At 35.2% G+C, this 26,445-nt stretch overlaps 1 protein-coding gene across 1 annotated transcript in view; it reads right to left on the bottom strand.

Annotated features, from left to right (window-relative positions):
• Positions 1-26,445, bottom strand: part of ASCC3 (activating signal cointegrator 1 complex subunit 3) — a 254,485-nt gene that overhangs the window by 22,210 nt on the left and 205,830 nt on the right. The window contains exons 35-36 of the mRNA XM_066179496.1: positions 17,994-18,105; positions 17,597-17,731 (exon numbers count right to left, since the gene is read on the bottom strand). Of these exons, the coding sequence (XP_066035593.1) occupies positions 17,597-17,731; positions 17,994-18,105 (247 nt within the window). The remainder of the gene's footprint in view (positions 1-17,596; positions 17,732-17,993; positions 18,106-26,445) is intronic.

The raw sequence follows: 26,445 nt of genomic DNA, 5'->3' as shown, positions 1-26,445 counted from the left end.
TGATACTAAACTTAGAGAAGAGGAAAATAAATGCAATGAAGTAAATATATTCATTGGATGGATTCAGCAGTAGAAGATGACCCACAAGTATCCTACCTCAATGGCCCATAAAAACATTGTAAAGGTTAGCTATAAAGAACTCAGAAACTCATATTTTCGGTTTTCAGGTTTTAAGTTTTTCTCTTGGCATTCAAAACCCAGTAGCTTTGAAATCTAAATCAAGTCTAAACCAAGATAAGCTCTGATAAGGTTCTTTTCAATTATTTTTTCAATATTCTGAGCAGTCAGTGTCTAAGCAACTGATGATGAGTGATCAAAACGAAGGGCTAACTTTTAAGTAGCTGGTGAAAACATTCTCTGTGTTCCAGAGTGGGACTAATGCTATTCATGCCAAAATGAAAGCTGTGTAACAACTTTCTCACTGTTGCAAAAAGGAGCTGCCCACCAACATGTAATCTAAATGGAGTTATACATTTATAACTTCACAGCGGCTGAGAAGAGCAAGTACAACTGTTTTGGTATCCCAGGCAAAGACGCCAATTCTCCTGCTTGGGAAATCCACTGTCTTTGAAAAAAAAATTCAACAGCAACATCCTAGGAACTATAATTTAGGCTAAAGAGTCAGTTTTGTGACTTAATTGGAAATTTTTCCCTCCACAAAATCCTCTTGTGCATGTACATGTGTACATATCGTTTGGAGTGAGAATGAACTTTCTAAATTATAAAACTTGCAAGTAAGGTAAGTTTTATAATACGTGATATCTTTTCCATCTGTAATTTAAGAGAGTGTATTTCTTTTGTCATAAAGTAAAAAGTCATTTGAGGAGCCTGAAGGGCAATGTCTTCGAAACTACAGGCTTAGCAGAGACCATTAAATTAAAGTGTTCAGGGTTTTATATTCCTCTTAAACTATAGATTCAGTATTTTGCATTTTAGTCTTCAATTTTCGTCAGACTTCCTGCAAATCCATAATAATGAAATATTCACAACAGTAACCAGTGAAGAGTGAGGTAAAGAAAAATGGCAATTTTAGGACACCTAATTGACTTACAAAGAACCATATCCCCTCATTAATATCCTAAGACATAGAACCTTTTCTGACAATTCCTAAAAGCAGTAAGATAGCTGGTTTTTTTACCTCCTTGAAAACTGACAGCACAACATTTTCTATTTTCTTTAATGGTGCAAGGAAACTATGTCTAAACTGTGATATCAATGTAAACGAAATGGTAACCATCAGAAAATTTAAGGTTTGGAAAGAAAATCAGAATGTCATTAATTTATTTCATATCTCAACTGCAGATTAGAAGTGAAGACTGGATAAAGACAACTGCTGCTTAATCCTGGATGTCTCTCCTAGATCTCTTGTGAAAACTGTGGTCATTTATTCTCTGAACCTAAGGTCATAATCTTTTTAAGCCCTATAGAAGGCTGCATGTTTGCTTCACTCTTTTTATTTAACTGGCTTCTCCTTCAAAGATATTTTAAAGAATATTTACCAAGGAGATTTTTTACTCAGTTTTGCTTTGCAGTTTAAAGTAGCAGAAAGAAGGAGGATCAGCCAAGTCAGTCCAGACCAATTGGTACCCCTGAAAATGCATTTTCCCTAATTCTTCCCCAGCACATGTTTTATTTACATCCAAAACACTCCTCTTATTTTAAACAACTTGCCTACTTAATTTCCTGTTTGTGATCATTGACTGTAAGTAAGTGAGGTTCATTTTCTTATCTGCATCATGTAGGTAATTAAAGGAAATTGAGAATGGGTAGTGAAGCTTTTATACAACTGAGAATGAAGCTGAATGGAGGGCACTGAGGTCAGCAGAGTCCATTATATTTTTATGTGAGAGGCCGGTATGTCTGCCCTGTTCTTGTTTGCTTAGTGTAGGCTGGACAGACTACTAACTGCAAATCTGTTTCTCTGATTTGCCCAGCTGTCCTTGAATAAAGACATCTTCCATAGCAAAACGTTAAATGACAGTGATTGACAACTTTGTGATGAACTCTGCTTGTAACCCCCTGCTACTGTTTTCAGGTTGCATAAGAAAAGACAGAATAAAGAAACATCCTTTGTAATCACCTCAAATGGGCCCTGCTGTTCACTCAATATTTTTATTGCAAATCTCAATCTGTTCTGTAAAGGCTGTAGCTTCAACTATTCCACACAATATATGATATATATTGTTTTAGTACATCATATCTGAACACCATTCTTATTCCATGGGTGAGGAAACAGATCAAAATACATATCAATCATTAATCTTCATTCTAATGTCAAGAAACTTAATACAAGCTTCATAGTTAAACCACAAAGCACAGCTGTGCATTTTTCATTTTCCCTTTTTCTCCTCTTAAATCAGAGCTGTTGCAGCCCATGTACAAATAATAGGTTTCCAGGCACCTACACAGTTAAACATAACTTGGTGTATGCCAGGAGATAACCAGGAATTTTAGCTTCAGGTTCTGCAACTGTGCATTTGGTAGTCATGTCACGTCTCTCTCTCCTACATTTCTGTGATGGACTTTCCCAATAATGTCTCCTTTTGGGCATTAGAGACTGCTGCATCATTTCAAGGGTGTAGGAGTCAGACGTACATTTCAACCTGCATGCGATACAGGGTGGTCATACAGGAGACAGTAACTGCACTGCCAGTGAGAAATGTCACACACAGACCTGCATAAACTCGACAGTTACATTTTACAAGGCCAAAGGGCTGTTCTGGTAATTGAATTCTGTTTCCTGCATAATAGCAGCCACAGAATCATCTTAAAATCCTGTCTACAACATCATGTTCCAAATATGCAGCTTACCATCACCCTTTATTTGAACTGTTAGAATAGTCCTAAAAGGAAACAACCAATACTATTTTAAAATATATTTTTTTGCAGTTTTGTGGTACTATCAGGCATTTGAGGAGTCAGACCAAACTAAAACTTAAATAAGGTATCCAACATAGTGAGTACTGTGGTCCGCATAGTCCATAGGGTTAACCCCCCCACCATGATTTTCTTTCTATCCACAGAAAGTGCAAGTTTGGCTGAAATTACTGATTTATAGTGAGAGCTGGGCTATAAACTTATACCACATTTAGATCTCCTAAAATATTTTACATCTGGAGTAAATACATCTTGCCACTTTCTCTACAGGAGAGAAGAGGATACTTGGGGACCACAGACAGAAATGGAATCAAGGTGAGCTACTAAAGCAAACTTGAATATTTTAAGTTAAGTTCAGTCATGGGAACAGTAAAACTTTTAAAGTTAATGAGTTCTAGACTTTAAAGAGCAGTTGATTAATTTGTAACAATGAGGGTCTAAACCAAACCAAAAATAGTTTCTCACATTCCAGAGTTGAACCAGTAGTCTTTTCTTTGGCAATGCTATTGAAACTGCTTTAGAATTCACTGATTGTCTGTATGTTCCTTTCCTTTATATAGATACTGTGAACCCAATCACATCATATTTTCAACTTTAATAAACCTGCAACATATTTTGTTCTCTTTCAAGTTTCCGATGTCGAAAGAAACAAGGGAAAAGCATTCTTAGAACATTTTGCTATAAACAGTTTTTAAACTAAAGTATAAAAAACCCTTGCAGCAGACTAGTATTAAAATTAAATACTAACATAAAAAAGGAGAGAAGACGAGGATTGTTTTTAACTAGTACTAGTACTTTCCTTCCTTACCTGAAACTAAATTACGTAAGATTCTCTAATAATCTTAGTACACACTGAAGGACGGTAAAAATCATACATTTGTGAATAGAATGAATAAGCTACAATAAATAAATGTGGAGGGTTTTTACAGCTGTTCTGCAATGAACACTAATGCATTATGAATTTTAGTTCTCTGCTACCAGAAGTACAATGGTATGCCAACTTATTTTCCCAAGTGAAAACAGCATATTTTTGATCTTTGGAAAACTGGATAGGTGAATATAAGCTCAACAGTAATATTATTGCATAATTAGCTTTTGTCCTTTTCCATTGTACAAAGTGATACATAGTACTCTCGTGCAGCATCCAGACCTGACACATTGTGCCACAATGTATAGGAAGCAGCTGGAATATAAAATTTGAAGCAACCTGTACTTGTCCTCATTTAGGTGATACCTACTTATCCCTAATATAGGATAAAGAAAAGAAACATGGACAAAATAGAGAAATAACAAGGACTAATAGTTCATGAGTAGCTAGGTAACATCTGACTTACAACAAATTCACAAATTCTAATTTTTTCTTTGAGGATATTTGAGCTTCTGTACTTAAAATCATTTGGAATTATGTCCAATTTTATATATACATGTATATCTCCCTTCATGTGCTGAGAGAAATCTCATTTGATCCTATTACCTATATCATGAAGAAAATTTTAAAGATTGGTTAACTAAAGTTCCCAAGCTATCTTCCTTTGCCCATGATTTTCCCAAGAGAAAAAGAACTATATTATGTGACAAAGGAATGACACAAGTGTACACTATGAACATTATTTAAATTAATCAACATATCTATAGCATATTTTATTGTCACATTTTTGAGTGTGAGTTTGATTCATAAGGAAAGACATTACATTTACACAGATGTATCCTGAAAGACAGCTAGAAGATAATCAAGCTTACATTTATATTCAGAAAACTAATAAAGGTGAGGAAAACTGCTTTAAAAAAGAGGGAGAAAAACTAAAAAAAAACAAAACCAAACCTAACTTAAAAGTGGTTTTTCAGCTCATACCAAAAAGTAACGTAGATTGAGAAACAGAGTTGGAGAAGTACTTGCTAGTACTGCTCTGAAAATTTTATATTTGTTAGTGATTCCAATATAAACTCCTATTTTAAGGAATTTATTGGTATCCTCTAAATGTTGTGTTTTGGTCTCAGTTTTATGAGACATAATTTAAACTTCCAAATGCTTGTTTGTTTTTTTTTTTAATAGATAAAAAGGTCTATGACAACATTCCAGTTAAAAGACACTTACAAACACATGTCACTAGTTAAAAGTTTTAAGAACAAACATGATGTGTTTTCAAAATTCATATTACAGACTACAAGGGAAAAAAAAAATCATTTCTGCCAGTTTATTCTGTTTTACCCATGTAAAAATAAACTTTTAAGACAAAATTGGCAGAAGAAATGCTCCAGATTTTCAGGGCAGGCAAGCAGGCTCTGCTAAACCACAGAGCAGCCTGAGGCTTTGTAGAGATCTCAAAAACATGGCTAACATTGTTCAAAAGAAGACAACCACACTTTTCAGGCAAGATTAAAATATATTTGCTACATGATACTGTCATTCATCACAGACACCATGTTTACAAATAAACTCTCTGTCTTCAGACACTGTATAACATCTCCCCATCAGCTGCACGTGTATGTGGCAGTGCAATCAAACTGCATCCAGCATTTCAGAGTCAACCCTGCAGTGCAGTTCCTTCCCCTCGGGCGCCTTCCCATGCCTTCCTTTCCAGGGATGGTGGCTCTCAGGGAGAAAAGGCAGAAAGCAGAACCCTGTGCCAGCCCTGAGCCACAAAGGAGTCAGAGCCACTGACTCCTTAAATAGTGTTTAATGCACTTTTAGAGATAATACATATTAAAAAAAATAAAGAAGTACGATTTCAAAGTGTAACATTAACCCAATTAACTGGGTAACAGCAAAACAGTGAGGCTGGGCTACCCTGGGCTCTGTCTCCAGATTTAAGACTCAACAGAGCAAACACTGGAAATTTCCAGTTGGACACGAGAAGCTGAAGAGAGAAAGTTGTAAAGCCCATCAACATGCAATTATGCAAATCTATTATGTTTTAAACATTAATTTGTAACTATTGCTCAGGATTTAAAATGGGCCCATTTCTGCCATGGGACCCACATAGTTTATAAGAACATACAAGTCAAAAGTTCTTAAAATTCTTAGTTCTCATGTTAGTGATCAGAGAAATTAATTATTAATTAACCTATTATTATGTCAATATGCAATATATTAATTGTATTCTCACACTTTTAACTTTAAATAGACAAGTGCTTGATTTTTGCTTTTAAATAGCTGCATATAATAAACACCACAAATTTTACAGATACAGACATCATAAAAAGCACAACCTAGGGCAATGAAACAGTTGAGTGATCACTTAAAAACACCCTAAAGGGTTTAGATTTCACAAGTTCACCTCTTACTTAAAACATCCAAGCTACAAACTACTGATGACATTCCTGATGACCAGGGGTCAGGAGTCTGAAAGACCTTTGCCACTGCTCACAGAGCAATAGGAGGTCAGCCAATATTAGCTACCAGTAGCAGAGAGTGACTTGGAAGATCTGGGAACATGTGAACTACAAAGTTAAATTACAGACCTCTGCCTCAGCATGGAGTTGATAAAAGAATATGCAAGCATGCTAGCATACAGGAGGGCCAGGATTATTATAAAATAACAAAAAATTGACATGGGAAAGAAGTTCTTAGGACTTCCATACTAATTTGAAAGTTGAATTTCCTTTTTTTTTTTTTTTTTTTTTCTCTAGTTTCCTAAGCATGTTAGAGAAGCTGAGTTTCCTAAGCATGTTAGAGAAGCTGAGTTTCAGTGTAGGGGAAGATCCAGTAATAGATAATACAATCAGTGTAATTGTCTTACTAAATGTTAAAAAAATATACTTATAGAACCATTCTAATTTAGGAAATTTTCCTATTTAAGTTACGTACCTTACTAAAACATTACAACAAGGAATGAATTCATGATTTTAAGTCCTACATCTCCCATTCCATATTTCATAAAGGTTATGATCACAGTCGTAGCTCAGTGCTACTTTTTCTGGCCAGTCCTAATAAAACCAGTCCTAAAAATACATTTTCCCTGAATGTATAGGTACTTTCATAGTATTAAGCCTGTACAACTTTCATAGATGTGGCTTTAGTTTGCTCTTAGGTTTTTAAGTTAAATTACTGCTTATAATTATTCCTGTAATACTTGCACACTTTACAAAAAAATCAATGCAAAAGAAGACTAAATTAGGACAAAAATAAGAGCAAACATCTGGTACTGAACACATGTTATTCACCTAGAATAAGATACTTTGACCACAGCAAATATATTTGGTACAAATTCCATTTATAAAGTGGATTTTCATAATGTGAGAGAATTACTATGTTTTATTGCTGTAAATGGTATATTAGAGTTTTTGCCTCTCCAAAATGCCTGACTTTTCTGATTACTTCTTATGAGAATGCTTTGAAGCTGCACATTTTGAGTATCTTATCATCATTCCACTTTTTTAATCTTAAAACCTAGATGGGGCAGTGACCCACAGCTTACTTTCCTTGCAATCTCAAGTCATATTATAGAAAAGGTTTAAAATTGACTGGTTTTGGCTGTACTGAAACTAATTGTATTGTACTACTACAGAAAAGCCTTTCAGTGCATGAACTCAGTAATCTGCTCACATGGAACTGGGAAAATCTCTCTGAGTATACATTCAAAAGTCTCACTGTCATGAGGACTCTACTTCAGTTCCATTTGGACGTCTGTCCATGTTTTGAAATTGAGCTTGGCTGAATCAGCTTGCCCAACTACTGACTGAGATGATGATAGCATTAAAAACTGGAATAACAAATCCTGGCACACAGCTTTCCCTGGGAAAGTGATCAGTCATTTTCCATCCTTGGCTTCGATCCTCCACTGGGATCTTTCAGTGCAGAGCCCAGACCCAGGGAAGAAGTTAACAGATCTCTGCATTAAGTTAATGCCACTCTGCATGGAGACAGGAGTAAGCACTACTAATTCCTTATGTGAAATGGGGCCCCTACGTACTGTATATGTTAATGGCAAGCTGTAAAAGCTGTGTGCTGAAAACCAGATTTCAAATCTGCTGACCTGTGGCAGGTCCCCTAGTGGGGAGCCACGAATGCACACTGCTGCATTTTTGTACTGGATTAAATTCCGGATCTAGACTGCTATGTGACCAGAGACAAAAGGGAATAAAAAGTTCACGGCGTGAATACCTGTCATCATGTGGTGAAATGAGTAGCAGCCTGCGTTCAAGAGAGGCTCAAGCCCAGAATAACAGAAGAACAATATAAACTGGCAGAAATATATGGGAAACTTGGAAGGTGCCTACATGCACAATGTCTTTTCAGCAAGCCAATGCTACTGGTCTCACTCTGAGTACTTTTAAATGAATATAGTTTAATGTAATAATAAAAAACCACGACTCTAAGAGGAAATGACAGCTGTTGCAAGTAAATTTCAATAAGGGTAGTTCCCTGCTGATAAAAACTGGCACATCTCCATTCATTTCAGTGTAACTATGTGGATTAACATTGCCTGAAAATCTAACCCAATGTTTTGAACAACTCAAGAGCTACAAGGAAATATACAGATGGAAGACACTGGTAATTACAAGGGTGAGAAAGAAGGGCAATTACTTAGGAAAGAAAAAAGTCAGTAAAGGAAAAATATATGAATTCTATTATACAAATAGACAACTTGTGAGTGTTTTGGGATGCTTGATTTGAGTTCTATCAACGTATCTGTTACAAATGACAACAGGTCTGATGCCAAGAATAACAGGGAAAAATGCCCTTGTACCACAATAGACTTTAACAGGACATGCCACTACCAAAATAGTATGTACCATGCGTTACTAAGGCAAATCTAGCCCTTTTTCGATGGCAAGTGGTAATTTTTCTTGGTGATTGTCACTGCACACAAATTTGTGAGAACACTGTAAACTCAGTGTTCCTACACAGACATGTACCATGTCTTGCCTACATGTAAATAAAGAAATTTATCTAAAATACTCTGTAAGATCTGGATAAAAAAAAAAAAAAAAAAAGAAAAAAGAAAAAAAAAAGAGAATGATAACTGATGATTAAGACAGTTGAAGATATTTTGCCTCTGGCATAAAGTTTTAAGAACTTCTTTTAAAAGACAAAGAAAACAGAGATTTTCAGGACCAGATGTCTAGGAAGATCCCATTTGGATTTGAGCTACTTAAATTTGCAATCATGTATTTATACATCTAACAGAGCTTCTGTTTCCCCTAGAATCTGAAAATTAACTAGCTTTGTAGCATCTTCCTTGATCTGCCACCCGTGCCCTGAGGATTAGAGACTCCACCTGAGCTTGTTTTACAAGCATAACAGAAAAAATTAATCTCTGCTGGCAGCGATCCCACTGGGATACTGATGAATAATGATATCCCTCTCTTGCTGCCCTCTCAGTCCACTAGAAAAGCCACTCTAACCCAGCAACGTGGAAACTGCTGAAACCATTCCAGCTGTGGATTAGCAGGCAGTCAAGCATCCATCTGTTCTGTGTGAATCAAGAGAAAGCAAACATGCATTCTTATAGCTAAAGAAGTATTAAAAATTAGCATCTTATATGACTGCATATAGTAAGTATTAAGACAATCATATACGAAAGAAAAAATAATCTATTATCTACACCTCATGTTGTTTACAACTGCTTGTTGCCTTAAGCAAATGATAAACCAGTTGAAATTAATCTCCTTTACCTACAAAACACTGTGCATTCAATGATATAATATGTTTAAGATAAAATTTCTAATAACTAATACTGTGTGCATTAGTTGTACCTAAAAATCTTTTATCAAGAGACATGTATGCATCCACTTCGTAAGCAAACATGGTGACATCCTTCCAGGAGAAACACTTAAGAGGTCTGTTGTGAGAGGAATTTTAGCCATTTTCTCACTCCATAAAGTGAGAGGAATAGACCTGAGATATTTTCTTTTTCTGAAAATGAGTAGTTTGGGTAATCCCTGCTGGCTTGCTACTCTTTTTCACTGGAAGACAGAAAGGAAAGGTAGTGGAAGTAGAAATTGGAATGCGGTCAACCCAATCAAACTAGTGATATCTGATTTGACTCTTCCATGAGTCAGAGGACGGTGGCCTATTATAGACTACGAAAAGCTGAATTTTTAGCAATATCCCAGAAAAAAATTGCATACTTTGACAGTTTTCCCATACATCAGTTCTAATACTTTGCTTGATGCCTGGCTTACATTTGTTAAGTTGCAGAGGTGAAGAAAATGTGCAACTGCTTGTTCTCTAAAAGCAACCTTCCTCTCATACAAGAAATTTCCAAATGTACATACTTTTTTCAAATGCTTTCAAATTTTTTCAAATGCTAAAGTAGCAAATGCTTTCAAATGCTTTTGGTAGCAAAAATCCCCCTGCAATTTCTTCTAACATTATAGGTAGCATACCTAAGTAGCTGTGAAATAAAACATCTTGAAAATATTAGGCAATAGGAGAGGCCTATTTCTTAAATATTTCTAAATAGGAGAGGCTGATTTCTTAAAAGTTCACCTCTGATAATACATAACATCAACATTTAAAGTAAAATTCAATTTCTGAAGCTAGACAGGCCCCCATCAAGAAAAAAAAAAAAAGAAAATGAGACAAAGAAAGAATCTAAATGCAAATAGGAAAATACAAGTGTCATTAATGACTGACCAGTAATCCTCTTACGCTCTTTTTTTAAAATTTAACTACTATGCTAAAGGAACAATATATGCTGGGTATCAATCTTGTATGATGTAATCGTTTCGGCCAAACCAATCTTTATCCTGAAGTTTCTGTTCTAATCAGAGAACAAGCTCCAATGTCATTCTCTTTCTTAACAGTTTTACAAGCAATATTTTCTATGCTGACAGAGAAGAGTATTTTTGTGCCTTTAAACAGCAGTCTATATAGCCCAGTTGGTGTCACTAAGTGAGCTGTATTCTATGAAAACAAAGTAATCAAGGTGATTTTTAACTGTTATAACTTACAGTACAATTGTATAAATCTATCAAAGGCAAAGGCATTATCTAGAAGCCAGTGAAGATGAAAGATCAGCAGGGTGCAGAAGTCCTAAATTTGCTTATCCTGCTTCAACTACAAATTGGGAAGAATAAAGCAGGTAGAACTTGAACTGACTTGCTAAAGATATCCTGAGCTTGTAAGACTTCCTGCTGAAGCATTTGGGACATGAGAATGCACAACCATTTATCAAAGCAGCCTTACGGATTATAAAACATTCAGCTGTACCACAATAAAGATGTTTTTGAGAACTTTGGTTCTGTTTCAACAAACACAAACATTATTTCAACAAATATATTGCATATTTGAAAATATACAGCCATATGACAAGACTGCTGAAAAAAGCCATTTAATTTCCTCTATGAATACTTTGCCAAGTAGTGGCTGTATGTACACAGCTATGCATAATTTGAAATCTTGCATGACGGTGGCTACAATTCTAACTGTCACGCGGTAAGTAGAAGGCATTTGTGCTAAAACAGACAAACAAATAAGTGGTCCATGGTTGAACTGCATGCAGCTTTGAGCACTCACCTAAACCAAGCTCGCTATCACTGAACTTGCTTCTACCATGGGCAAACAGTAATTTGCCACAGATGGCAGCCAATGTTCACCTTTGCAAGTAGCAAGCCAGGACAGTGCTTCTGTCTACCTGGCTCTCAGAATACTTTCCATTGGTATACATGAGTGGTTTGCTACTGTAACTGCATCCTATTAAAGGAATTTATTTCCTCATTTTTTTCTGACAGAAGCGGTTACTAAAGCAGGTGTTTGAAATGGGGATATAGCCTGAGGCTACTGCTTTCTACTACCACAGCTATATACACTTTCAAAAGTTCTTTCCTTGAATGTTGGACTGCAATCAAAGCAAATTAGAAAAGAAAACTAACCTCCCCCTCCATATTATATCCAAGATAACAGTTCTTGTTTTATGGCCTTCATTGTGGCAAATGTTTGTCAGAAACGTTTAGCTACAACTTTAAAATAGATTTTAATTTAGCTTTTGTGAGTATTGATTCAGTCAGGTGGTGGTGGTGTTGTTTTTTGTTTTTTAAATCTGGTATATAATGACAGAAATTAAATAAGAAGATTGGATGGGAAAAAAAGGAGACCTATAAATTGGAGGTTAAAAATTCATGTACACTGGAGATGGAAAGGATTTGTATTTTCTGGTTTTGACTGTAATTCTTTCTTATTGATGCCATAAAAATGGAAGACTTATGCCATGTTGAGTTAGCTGTCACTGGTGGACATTGTTAACTTGATTTACTAATGGACTGTGCTTTCCTGGAAAGACAGCCAGCACATTATCCCTTCAAACTAAAACTCAAACAATCATTTGGGAAAAGAAGACCAGGAAACAGTGTTGTCATGATGTTAGAAAAAAAAAAATTACTAAATTCAAGTACTACAGCAACATTAAAAACTGCTCCATCTACTGGGACTAGAGAAAAATCAAGACTAATTAAATGTGTGAGTATCCATACGAGTACTTTTTCTGCTAAGTACAAGATATTTTTGAGTATACTGGATATAGATGATGAAATTTGGATGCTACTGAAATGCACTGTAGCATTTCATTTTATTTTCATGAATTCCCTGCATCTTTTTCAAATTTAAACTATTAAACACACTGTGATATCATCTAGATGATTCAAGTTCCCACTTGAACTTGATGCACAAGTGTTTTAACACGTTAAAATCCAGAGAATACGGACTATACAAAAATTAAGTAAATTATTCTGGAAATCCCTGTGTTTAGGATGAAATTTATGCATTGAACAGTCCTTGATCCAGATTTACTGTAAAGAAAAGATTTAATTGTAAGAGGTAACACTTCTGTTAAAAATATGCAAAAATATTTCTTCTATTACTAAAATATGAATAATGGCTGAGGCCAGAGCACTGATGTTCATATTGTTGAGAGTGTACCATAGATGTGAAATCAGATACGGAAGTTCTTTAAAGGCAAGCATGTAACAAATTGCTTTCCATCTGATATAAATTTTACATTACAAAATACTTCTATTCTTGACACTGAAATGTCATATTTAAAAAGAATAACTTAATGGATATGGTTTTGCTGTGCTTTTATGCCTGGAAGAAAATCATAGTAGCACCTGTATTTTCTTCTAAATTAAATGCAAATGTAAGTTTACACTAATTGTAAACACTGACTGACTTAGGAAGAGTGATCTGATTTTTTTCTGAAATGACAAAAGAATAGACACCCAGTCTTATATAATATCTTAAAAAATTCCTAAAATCAATGTTTCTGCCATGGCTTGCAGGGAAAATATCAAACAAAACAGATCACATTAGCTTCTTTTTTTTGACAGTATTTTTGTAAGGCATTAATTCCTCCTTCCCTGGTGTTTAACTGGAGACCTGTTGAAAAAATGGTTTATGAGTCAAAAAATCTTTGTGGCCCCTTCATGGGGAACCAAACTAGCAACAGAATCCCCATACAAAATAAAATTATTTTAGACTGAGAGTTTAAATACTCACAAAGAATTGGATACTTCCCTGGTTGTAACAGGAATTGCCAACAATGTTGAAGAGGAAATAAAGCTACAGGTTAATTGAGTTATCTAGGTTGTCATAGTACCAATATCTACCAGGCAATGGAAGACAGATAAGGCATTACTAACTCTACTCATTTGCTATCTGTGTACCTTGAATGGAGAGTGCCTGTTTCATGAACCTCTTCCTTATACCTTCCAAGTCTGGGACTCCAACAATGACAGAGTTTCTGCTGAGTTCCAAATTATTCTAATACAAACCAGTGTCACCACATCAATTTTCGGAAAGCAATACTGGGAATATAGAGGCATGTGGATACCAAACTCCTATGTCCATATTTGTAACACAGAAAGACAGACACGTATGCCCCACTATAACAAAAATACCATGTTCCCTCTCTAAGCTCCCTCTTCTAAGAAGAAGCCCTCTCTCTTATAAAACAGTTTACATGAAAGACAGCAGTAGGCACATGAAAACCAACCAGTTCTCTTTTGTAGGCAGAATTTAACAAAAAGAAATCAGGGATAACATGGAGATAAAACAAGGAATGAAAGATGGGAATGATGTTCTCCCCTTCACTGTCTGGTATGGACAGGTATGACAAATTTTTTGATCAGTAAACAGGAATATTAACCAGATAACAAGGTAAGTTAAAAATCACCAACAATCATGAAGCTAGTGGATCTAAGTGTCACAGCCCTGATCAATCAGAAAGACTTTCTTTCCTCAAGGTACAAGAAATCACTATTTGATTTTAAAAACATTTGTGCAGAAAAAGACAAGAATCATCCTAAAGTATCTATCACTGTTTTTTACCTAGACCTCTTTTTTAATCTCTGCACCTAATTATCAGAATTAGAGGAAACAGTCTTTAGGCACCTGAGGGAAATCCAGCCTGTCAGTAATAATTCATGAACACTTTCTCATCAATAATACTTAATGCAAGAAGCACCATAACTCAACAGTGATTAAGCTCATTTGGATTACTACTGTCTGAGCACAGTTAGGAAAGGTTTAAAGAAAGCTCTGTGGAAAAACATCAAACATTTTCTCTCAGAAAAAATCTACCAGTCTACTAGCACACGCCAGTGACAAAAATAACTGGATGTGAAGTTCCACCTGCAAACTGCAAACCCACGACAGCTCAAACATCTCAGGTACAGATTTACCGAGAGGAGCAGGGAAACCATGAGGGGATTTTCACCCACCTATTCGAACCACTTACTACTGTATATTTCTAACATGACTGTTGGAGCTGTTCCCATGTCCCATACTTCTGGTCATATTACGAATACTCAACCCTCACACCAGACTGGGGAAAAAAAAAAATCATTTAATCTTGTAAAATGCTGGCGGATGATCAAAATAAACAGGTAAAATAAAAACAGAGAAAGGAACAGATACTGGAGAAGACTATGAGTGGTCTTCCACTAAGTGAAAACAAATCCTGCTATTATGTCACTTTTTGAGAGATCCACCAACACTAGAAACTGGATGATTCACAACTACTTTTTCATGGGAGTTGTAAAGATTCCTTGATAATTCACTGGTGATCAATCCTGAATTTTGAACACTTCCATTCAACATGCAGAAATATCAATCTAAAACTCAAAATCCCTTAATCAAACTCAGATTTGACCCCCTTAATACAATCCTAAATTTCTGAATTCTTGAACAAAATCTCGCTTTATTCCACATTTTGTTTTAAACAAACTTTTGCCCCTCTCCAAGCTACTTATATATTTGGCATATATACCTCATTTGAAAAATCAAAATCAGGATTTTCTTTCTTTAAATTGTTTGTGTCTGCCTTCCTTATATACACCAGAAACTTGTAAATATCTAAAGGTTTGCAAGCTTAGGTAAAACTCCAACAAATAATAAGTGTTACATCTATGAAATCCTGCAACTGCATGAGAAATGCTTGGATGGTTATTCTTACAAAACACAGTGCAAAATTTGAAACTTTAAAACTGAGTGATCAGCAGAATAATCACAATTATAATTATTTTTGTAATGGTAACAGGCCTTTTTGTACTACTGCTACAGCTTTCATTTACAGCATCATTAAGATATTCTTCAAATTACTTTTTAAACATCCTTTTCCCTCAGGATTTTCACTTATACCTAATTAGACTACTTACCCCATGCCATGTAATTCCCTATTGCCAAAACTGCTAAATGCTTCAATAAGAAGGAGGAGGGCAACAGTGGAGTGAGGCAGATGTAATGTCATTGGTTAACAATAGAGGTGTGAAGCAACTGCTGTAATTATAAAACTCATTAATGTGCAGTGTTTAGGGGGAAGAAAATGTCCTTGGCAATAACTGTTGAAATGGCACTTCTTTTCAACACTACATCAGATTGAAAAAAACCCTTTCATTTTACATCTCCAACAAGACAGAATAGTAGTTCCACTAGTAATTATGAGAATCAACATCCACATAAAAAGTAAGCAAGAACTGTCAGCTCTAATGGCATCCAGCATTCGTAAATTCTTTTCATCTTTAAAATTGATACATGTAGCACATTTTGACCCCTAAGTAATTTTATTTTTATTCTCATTCCTCTTGAGATTGTAAATTGGTAACTTAGAAAACTGTATTATCAGGAAAAAAAATAGAAAAATTTAAGGCAAAATTAATGAACTTTTATAATCTCTACCCAACATTAGGGTCCTAAGTTTCATCTACAATTGAAATATTTGCCAGTTACTTTTGCAATTTATGAATGCACACAGTTCAAATAGGCAAATTCAAACAGGCAGTACTAACTAGGTTCTTCTATCATCCCTCTTCCATATCCTGCTCATCAGCTAAGGCAGTGTTATGAAATGCCATCTCAAACTTTCCTTACTCAAATTTGTCTGAAAAAAAATCCTGGCATTTCTAGGTGCAGAAAATTATCACTAGAGAGGAAATTTTATAGAGACAGCAGCTGGAGTAAAGCACTCTTCTTGAATACTCAGCATTGTATTATTTAACTTCTGTTCACATGTGGGTATTCTTAAAATTTCAGTTATTTTACATACAGCATATCTAGGTATTGTGGATGATTACCATTTTGAATTCACCCAAACACACTGAATTTCATTTCATATAATTGCAATGTTTTCTGACAGCAGAACAACAGATACTGCAGGGTCAGTGACAGCAATTCCCCTATTTAGGCTGTCTAACAGTTTCCATTACAAAAGATTATTGTGGCCTTTATTTCTGAGCTGCAACACTCTGAATGTTTGCAGCAGGTGCTTTAAATTTATCAGGAAGAAAATTCTCTGTACTAGAAAAGTGGTTTTCCTAGTGTCATAAAATGCTGACCAGTTTTTGTTCAGTTGCAAACTGTTGAATAGCACTATTTTAACTTTTCTTCTTGTATTTCTCCTCAGAGAAGTTTTGGCAGCATGCTGAAACAATAATGAATACAAAAGTAAGATACATGAATACTGTAAGATGGGACTTTAAATTTTGAAGTTAACACTTAGAAATCAGAATATTACTGAATTTAGGCTACTTGTATAATGTATTTAGTGTAACAGAGACTCTAATTGTATAGGGGTAGAAATAAGTTTTCCTGGATAATATTCAGGCACTTCTTGCTTTGAAATATATTCGTACAAGTAGAGTTACACCATGCTGAAAAAGGAAAATTCATATTTATAACTACATAAGTACTTAAAAAGGAAAATGGAGTAAACCCTGATTATTTTATGGTGAGAATGCAATACTAACACAGGGCATCATACACGGTGTCTTTGGCCTTGCATTGCACTTCCCTGTTAAACAGTCTCTAGACTAACTGTGGGAGATGCTGTTATTGCAGGTCCTGACCTCAAGGATCGGGAGGTGGCTAGGAAAAGGAAAAGCAGACATTTCATGAAAGAGGTGTTTCCCATATGTTTCCCCTACTTCCTAAAGCTGCTGTATTTTCCAGATTGTCGCAGGACAAAGTGATGGTCCTCTTAGAGACTCCTATGGCATTTTGGTAATATACTCAACTCAGAAAAGATAAATATCAGACTTGTATAGATCCTGCACATTATAAAGAGATGTAAGAAGAGAAAGAAGCGTATAAAGTAATTTCGATGTACTGGTAAGGTGAAACACTTGAAACATCAAAAATGATTCATCTATATTACTCAAAACAGTTAAAAAATTAAATTAGAGATCAGGGCAGAAAGGCTCTTCTTTATTTTGTGTGCTTTTTTCATATACTTGTGTTTTTAAGAGTAAAAAAAATGTATTTTTAAGAAATATCAGGACTTACTGTCAGAATTAAGAGCAATTCTTCAATATTGCTTTCAGCTTTCAACTGATCTTTGAACATCCCAATGGTTGGATGCTTCAAATAGTAATAGGAGGCAATACGGCCGTATGTCAGGGGCTCAATGCTGCGATTATCCTGTTAGAAGAATCAAACACACAGAGTTCTCAAGTGGTTCAGTATAATGTGTTCCTACATAACTGTGAAACATGTTCTGTCTACTTTTAAGAGAGAACCCCAAATTCAGTGTAATTCAGCCACAACAGTTTTCAACATAAGTCTCACAAAGAGCTCCATGCACAAACTCTAGCATCTCACATCAAGGAGTATGGATCTTGCTGTTCACAGCTTCTAGGAGTGTGTATCTTACTGAAACTTGTAAGGCACAGATTAGTCTTACCTCTCCAACTTCAATACAGTAGGAGCCTTCCAAATCAAACAGGGATTTCTCAACAAGGCTTGAGAGGTACTTATTCATGGTGTCATGGCTCACATCATCCAAGTTATAGTAACTAGATAAAATGAAAGCAGATGCATTACATGAATATTTTTTTGCAGTCTAAAGATTTTTAACAGCATCTTCTAGGAAAACTTAAAAGGCTTCTACAATAAACACATGGAACAGCAAACATCCACATTAAACAAATAAACACAGTTCTTTATAAAGATTAACAAGAAATCCACGATTCTTAAATGGTTTGTGAGAGTAACCAACATAAGACAAGCATGTACATATGGGAAGATGGCAATCTGTCCATCTATTAATAAAAAGGTTGATACAAACAGAACTGGACTGGCTCTGTTTTATTAGTGGGAAAATTTTCCTGCTTCTGCAGGCACACTTTCCTGATAAGTGTTAAAGTAAACAAGCAACACTAACACAAGTAACTGTGTTTTAACTTCAAGATGAAGGAAGAACGCCCACCCAGGACAGCAACTGTCCTTGCATCCTGCAACTCTGAAAGTAAAACTAGGCATATGGTGACATCTCTTGAAAAAGTAAACCTAAACCAATCCAGATGTTGGTGTTTGTTCCTATATTTCTGTGACATTTTATCTCAAAGTTAGAATTGCTAAAAAAAGTAATGGGGTATTTGTTAATGCGGTTACCTCACATGTTCCCCGTCAGACAAAATGTTTAGGTAAACTATATCATCACAATGGCTTAGTTCTCTGTATGAAGAAAAAATGTTTAGAAAGTGGGTGAAAATATATTTTCTTTTTATGTTAGCATACAAAAAAAGACACAGTGATTAAAGTTTGCACTCCTTAACAGTAGAGCTTGAGGTGTATGAAAAGATTTTACTCATATAAACCAACATAATTTCAGGGAGAACATTTACTCCAGATAAAAATGCAGTAAGAACTTGCGTCCCTCGATTCAGTAAAGGCACCAGATCAGAAAGTAACAATTAAGTTCAGTGAATAATAAAGAAAAACTAAGCATGCTTTGAAAGTTTTAAAATTTTGAATTCAAGCAGAGTAATTAAACCATACAATTTCAAAGCAGAATTTAAACAAACCTAAAATCTGATGATTTGCTGAATTGTTAAAAAGCAGAATAAAAAAGGTAGCCCTTGCTCATTTAATTCCGTCAAATGCTGTGGCAGAAATAGACTACTGAGATTGTGCAATGATGAAAGATGCTCCTTTGCTCTACCAGCCTTGCTTTACTGAAATTTATTACTGTTATGATGTACTCAGGATTCCCACTTGAAATAATCCCACTGTCATCGAGAGTAGGTTCTCTCAATGCTATTTTGTGCAGGTGAACAACAGGCTGCAAAAGTGTGTGCTGAGATTCATTTTAGTCAATCTTATGAAGTTATTGCTGCACCTGAGTTAGTTTTTTTAAACTCCTTTCACTGCCACTGGAAAGAAATGTGCACTTGCAGAATGCTATTCATCTGAAGTATTTTAAATATCTGCTTCAGGATAAGGTGAAATGTATTCACTGATTAAAAAAAGAGAACTTTAGACAACCAGTTTGGTTGTGGACAGTGTATTCGGGCAGATGAATCCCATTCTCTGAGTTAAAATCTGTATCATTTACTGTAATGCTGCTGTTTCCAAATTTTGAAGGATGGAATTAAATTTTTATAAGGTACAAACATCCTTATATAACTGCCTAATTTCAAGAATCTTCTAAAGAAGACTTGAATTATTATTTTCTTAAACAAAGTTTTTACCACATATCTCTTTAAAAAGCAGTAGTATAACTGAAAAAGCCCAAATGCTAAATAGCAGTATTGCAATGTCCAGATATTTTCCTCTTGCCATTAATTCCAAATGATGAGATTAATTCTCTGAAGCTTTGAATGTTCACTTATAATTGGGTAAAGTTGGAGTAAACCAGTAGTACCATAAGAAAAATATTTTAAAAAAAGTGTTCTCATAGCAGCCAGCTACATGAGACAGCAATAAAGCAAATATACATGGCAGTGGAGTATTCAACTCTGTGACATTTTATGCAGGTTCACGCTGAGATGATCTGAAATACTTACAACACGCCTATTGTCCAAACCAAACAAACAGAAATATTTGTATTGACTAAAACAATATTTTATATAGTAGCTAGCCTCATGCAAAGCAAACTCATTTGTTGAAAAATTACTCTAATAATGTTTTGGATGCAATCTAAATTTCATGAGTATCCTTTTAAATTAAGTGATATAGCGATAATACAAAATGGTCAAAATTTCTCTCTGCCCATTTTATCTGCCTGACATCACCAATCACATTTATTTTCTGGTTATTAGCAGAAATTACTTTGTCAAGTTTTGTTTACCTTATGAAAATAATTGAGGAAATTAGCTAAATAAGTTGTTTAAGGAGCTGAAAAAATTTTCTATTTTTTAACTCTTAAACCACTAATGATTCATTATTATTTCTCTAAATTGAATAGAATGCTTCTGAAATGCCTATAATTAAGGTACTTTGTTGTCACGGTATTCAGACTTCCACCATATAACTTCAGCACCTTTAACTGCAGTACCATAACATTCATGATAAATAGTGATAAAACCAAAAAAAGGAACATGGGAAGTACAGTGAAATTCTTTCCTAAGACTGTAATGTAAGACACCAATTCCAATAGGATTGTACTCTTGTGCTCTGCCTAATTTGCAATATTTCACTGCGGTTAACTGAAGTCACCATCATAAAGGAATTTACAATATCTTTAAAATTTTTTTTTGTGAATTTTGTATTTCCTGCTTCTTTGTGATTTGTTGTGAAAGGAGTAAATATGTAGCCGCCTAGTGGAAATAAAACAATGTAAAGAAAAAACTTAAATGGTTTTTAATCTTGAGTGAAGTGGTACCAGTATGTTTTAACTACTGTCTGTAATGAGGCAGATATAACTTTGAGCACACCCACAGGAGCTTCTTGGTCATTCAGCACATTTTCCCGTAATAAAAATCAAAGCCATTCATCTTGAAAGACTGTGTTAAAATCATTAGTGAAAACAGAGGTATCATGACATTAGATTTCAATGCTCAGGAATAAATGCAAGTTGAATTCTACATGTTGGTATGTTCCAAGTCTAAAAACTGCATAATACGTGAGTTCCTCTATGAAGCAATATTGCCTAACTATTTAATTACAGATAAAGAATAAAAACAATGCAGTTTCATGCTCACTGCATTGAATCATCTAGTCATTAGTTCCCCTTTGCTATAAACAGACAACCTACTTTTTTATCAGCACACCATTTCATTTATTTCACAGTGAAGCCCAGTTTCACAATAATTGACTTGTCAGAAGCTCTAATTTATGAGGCTGGGCTCTGTAAGCCTTCTTCTATATTGGACTCAACCTGCACACAAGCAGGGTTGAATATTTACAATGCTGTTAACAGGTGCTGAGTTGTTTAATGATTCTAATAGCCAGAAGCGTACTGAGAAAGCCAGCGGGATCACAATTACAGGCTGTTTGAACACAACAATTACTCGTCCCCTGAGAGGTGTGAAAGTCAAAGGCAGTTTTAGCCTAACAACATCTAGCACATGGGCTAGACAGGCTAACTTCCATTAGTAGTCCATAGGGAAAAAGCAGTAACAAACCCCTAGGTATCATAAAAATTTACAAAGTATGTAAAATTTGAACAATCAAAAGCTGAAGGAACTTTTTATTATCTATTAAATAACATATTTAAAAATCTCAAACCCTTGTAGAGCTTAGCAAGAACAACAAACTGAAACATGAACTTATTTTTCTAATCTAAGGAAGTGTGGAATTCCATCAGCTGAGAGAGACAGAGAGACGTGCAGGAACATAAAATGCAGATGAAGTTACACAAAACATTTAGGATTTAATGTGAATGGTGGCAATCATTTCCTGTTTAGCTTATGTAAACCTGACCTGAGATCTCTCTGGGAAATTTTTCATCAGCCTTGAAATGGTCCTGCTATAACTGTCAATGCTGTGGAGTCATTTGTTACAGCACCATGTTTTTTATGTTCAGATTATACGGTGGTAATAGTGACACACATAATGAAAATCGGTGACAAGAGTCAGTCAAAAATATTAAAGAAGAAACTTGCTAGTCAGTAGGTCTTTTGAAACAAATGCACAAAACAGCAAATCCACAGCATCCACTTGATAGCAAGAAAGTGTGCTTTCTGAGTTTTTACAGTTCTGAAAGCAGAATTTTGTTGTGAACAAGTATGGGGGAGCATAGATAGTAATTTTTTTCTAGGTCCCTTTACTGCAGTCATCATTTATATTTACTCCCGTCAGCTTCAGCAGCTGCCATCTTCAAATAGCACCATGGAAATGGAACAGAGTATATGGCACAACTGATGAACCTTCATGGCCAGAGAGAGATATGACCCAAAGTACCGACTCACTTCTGTTGTTAAGGCATTACTGACTGACTCTGGAGTCCGTGACTGGCTTGCAAAAAGGCATTACAGAGTGCACAAACGCTGCAGACAGTAATGTCACCCTGTATTTTACCTCTACCATGTTTTCTTGCATCCATGTATTTGGGTATGCCAGGTAGGCAAACAGATACATTGCTATCTTTAATCAACTTCTAGCATACTGCATATTGTGGTCGTTTAAGAAGAACAAAACCAAGTTCAATTTCTCTGACAACAGCAAAGTATTTACCCCCACATCAGTGCTTCTAATTATATCACTTGCAAGACAGTTTATGTCTCAAGATGCATTAATGAGAAATGAAAGGCAATAGGCACACATAAATTTGTTCATATATTGGTAAGATTTTTCTTTTTCTTATCATATATTCCAACAGACAATTTGCACAGGTAAATAATTTTCAAGAGTAGGAAGACAATTATGTGAATTTCCTTTCTGGATGGGGAGATGCAGTCTTCAGCTTTGTATTCTCACCTAAGATTGCAGCAGACTGGGAAGCAGGAAGCTGTTCAAATACTAAGCAGCCCAGAGCTTCCCTGTCTGACAGACTCAGGAAATCTTTATTTGTCTGAATATTTGGTAAAACTATACTGTGAACTACATTCCTGTACTTTTCACATCACTGTGATCCTAATAATTCCAAAGAAAAAACTGCTTATGAAATTCATAATAATGCCCAGAGCTGTCACTTATTAAATATATATACATGTACATATATCTGTAGATGCATATAGGTCTAAATATCATTGTAAAAGGAAGAGTCCTTTTGCGAGGTCCTTTGTGAAATACCTTTTTACCAATTCAAAATATGGATATTAGGAATCACTGCAGTGCAATATACTTGTCCATTTTAGCTTCTGCTAGTTTAGCTACTGTCAAAATTTTCAATTTTATCTCTTAATCTTAGGTGATGTTACCTTTTTCAGTAATCTTCTGACACAATTCCCAATTAACCATAAAATTCTGAATAACTGTGATTTTGTCACCAAAATACACAGGTATTCCATTCTGACTGACTTCTACCATGACATTACCTGTCATCATAACAGCAGAAAATATATTGGACCAGTATCTAACCATAATTTGTATTCATATGTTTTATTCACATGCTCAGCTAATCATAATGAGAAAAATTAAATTTAAAGTAAAACACAAATGTATGATAAGGGCATCATCAGTCAGAGATTATAATTAGTGCTGCTTTATTCATTCACTCCAAAAAACTTGGTGAAACTTCTATCAGGTGAAAAAAACCCCTTAATAATAATTCTTGAAATGAAGTAATAAAATATTTTTTTCAGGTTTTCACAAGGAATTTGCATAGAAAACCGGTTTTGTAAGTGTGCACATATACACAGACACACTCTCATATAAATACATAAATAGCCATGCACATTTTAATAGTGACGTGATGTGTGCTCTCAGGATATCTAAAAATTAACTTTCCAAATGAAAGCTGATTCTGCTTAATTTTACATATGTTGTAAATTTCTATTTCTCTTTTACTGCACATGTATCTGGAAAATATCACGATCTGATTTACAGAAAATGTTTCTCATAGCAATTTCTCTTTTACAGAAAGTCGCAATTTTAATCTTTTAGAAGGGAAAAAAAATAAATAATCAAGGCACTTCAGCCAAGGAATGGAGATAGATGAGCCTGTCAAAGCAGCCCCTTGCAAAGAACAGGGCCCTTTGCTGATCTGTGTGATTATGACCTTGACTAAGAACACAGTGACTACAGCTCTGTGTGGAAAGGAGTAGACGTTGCACTGCTTGACTGAAGTAATACAGAAACTGTGACTTAACAATCAAATTCGAAAAGCTCTGCATTTAGGTTTAGCTGTTTTGAGAGAAGGGAAGAACAGGGAAGAAACTCTGGGTATGGAGACTGAAACACTTTGATAAACATTTCATTTGGACCACCCCTGTCATTCACATATCATCTTCTGAACAGGACGAGTGTGACTATTTGTCATGCATCTGAACAAAATCAGCACTCAGCTACTCTCCTTCCCCAAAGCAACAGCTCAATTACACCTCTTATCTAGACAGTTAAAACCCATTCCATAGAGTTTGAGATGCAGGGGTTCATCAAACAAGAAAATTAAAATGGTTTGATGAAAAGGAGTATTTTATTTCCACACCCTTAAAACAAACATCATCACAAGTTTAACAAATTATCTCAAGTTTGCCAGGAAAACTTTCATGATGACTTCATGTTTAGAAGAAACCTGGATACTTAGAGAAAAAACATACTTGGATCTCTATCTCACAACAAAGGTAGGTTACCATTACTTCAATAGTACAAATTGTAGGCATTCAGTAAGGCATTTTATGATACTGGATGGGAATAGGATGATCCTACATTTGTTTATGCAGCTTTAATATACAAGTAGCTAAAACTGGCAATAAATGAGAATATAAATCTTCTGCATATTATCTAAGCCCATTATTTTGGGGATTTACAGCATCACATGCAGTGATTTTTATGCCAATGATTCCCAAGGCAATTTCCTAATCATGCACATGGGAATTACTTATTCACCACTAAGATACAATCACCTGCTGTCTGGAAAATAGTTCTCGTTTCACAGTGGAGAGGAAGTCAACAAAACTGCTTTGAGGCAGGACACGATAAAGAACACTTCTGACAAGCAACAAGGAATGGGTATTGCATAACCAACTAAACCAAAACCCAGCAATTGTGCTCTTATTCTTTTGAAAAAAAAAAAAAAAAAAAGCCCACCTAAACCCTAAAGTCTTTGGATTTTTAAGGGCCACAAATAGCTTTTGTCTGATAATATCAATAATTTCACATGCTGTATTATGGCACAGTAAACTCAATTACCATAATGCAACTTATTCAGAGTTATCTCAACAATCACTGAATCGTGTTTGTTACACTCTTGCTTTCCTTGGATGTATCTCATTCAAACACTGACCACGCTGGAACTGCTTGCTTGGCTTTCAGGAGGTCTGAAAACACCACAGATAGTATGTCCAGGAAAACTACTAAGTTTAGTAACTCTGGATGAAACTTGATACTGTTATCATGTCAAAGAATGGAATGCATGCACATCTGTTACATTTGTGCTTGGCGTCTAGAAATGATTTGACAAACTTTGACAGAGTAAATAATATCCTTAATTTTTCTCCCTGCATGACTAAATACAGATGGAATGCTGGGTACCCATGTGGATAAAGAGCTCAACTTGTCAACTGTTCCAACCTGTGTGTGCGGTGTTCCAATGCAAGACTCCAGTTTCATTAGAAACTCATTAGTCCTTCCTATCCTGCCATTATGGGCATGACTAGTCAAGATCTGTTCATCTTGGTTCTCCCTACAAAGACTCTACATCTCATTATGAAGTGCTTTTTTTTCCTTCTCACCCACCCCCAACTTTCTTCCCACCTCAGAATAGCAGAACTTTTGCTTTGAAGTTGAAATTATGATAACTCCAGATTAAGCTGTCCATGACAACAAAGAAACTTTATGCAGAGAAAAAATGGCCAGCAGTCAATGTGCCAACTTCATACTCAAGTGGAAATCTTCTTCTATATTGGGAAGAGATTGCCTATTAAATCAAACAATATTTCTATATTCTACACTTACCTTTGGTATATATGTTCTGTCTTAAAAAAACGTACCTACTGCAGATACCACATGATCAAAGCTCACCAAAACCAAATCAACTACAGCACTTTACCAAAGCAATCCAAGAGCAAGACTTTTTAGCAGTACTTATTCTTTGTAATAAAAAAAATAAAATCTAACATTCAAAAAATCGTAATTCAACTCTCAGAGGAGAAATACTGTCCCCATAATATACATTGTGTTAGTCATGAAGTGAGAAAATTGAAAATGCTTTCTTTAGTTTACAGTTCTAATGCTCTGCATTTTTTATTTCCCAAGAAGACTAGACAGAAATTCTGTTTGTTTTATGGGAGCTTCTCAGCATAGGACTA

Source organism: Chamaea fasciata, unplaced genomic scaffold (genome assembly GCF_029207755.1).
Source record: "Chamaea fasciata isolate MVZ Bird 193981 ecotype frontalis unplaced genomic scaffold, bChaFas1.0.hap1 SCAF_3, whole genome shotgun sequence".
Lineage (NCBI taxonomy): Eukaryota > Metazoa > Chordata > Aves > Passeriformes > Sylviidae > Chamaea > Chamaea fasciata.
This window is presented reverse-complemented; position numbering and strand designations above follow the sequence as displayed.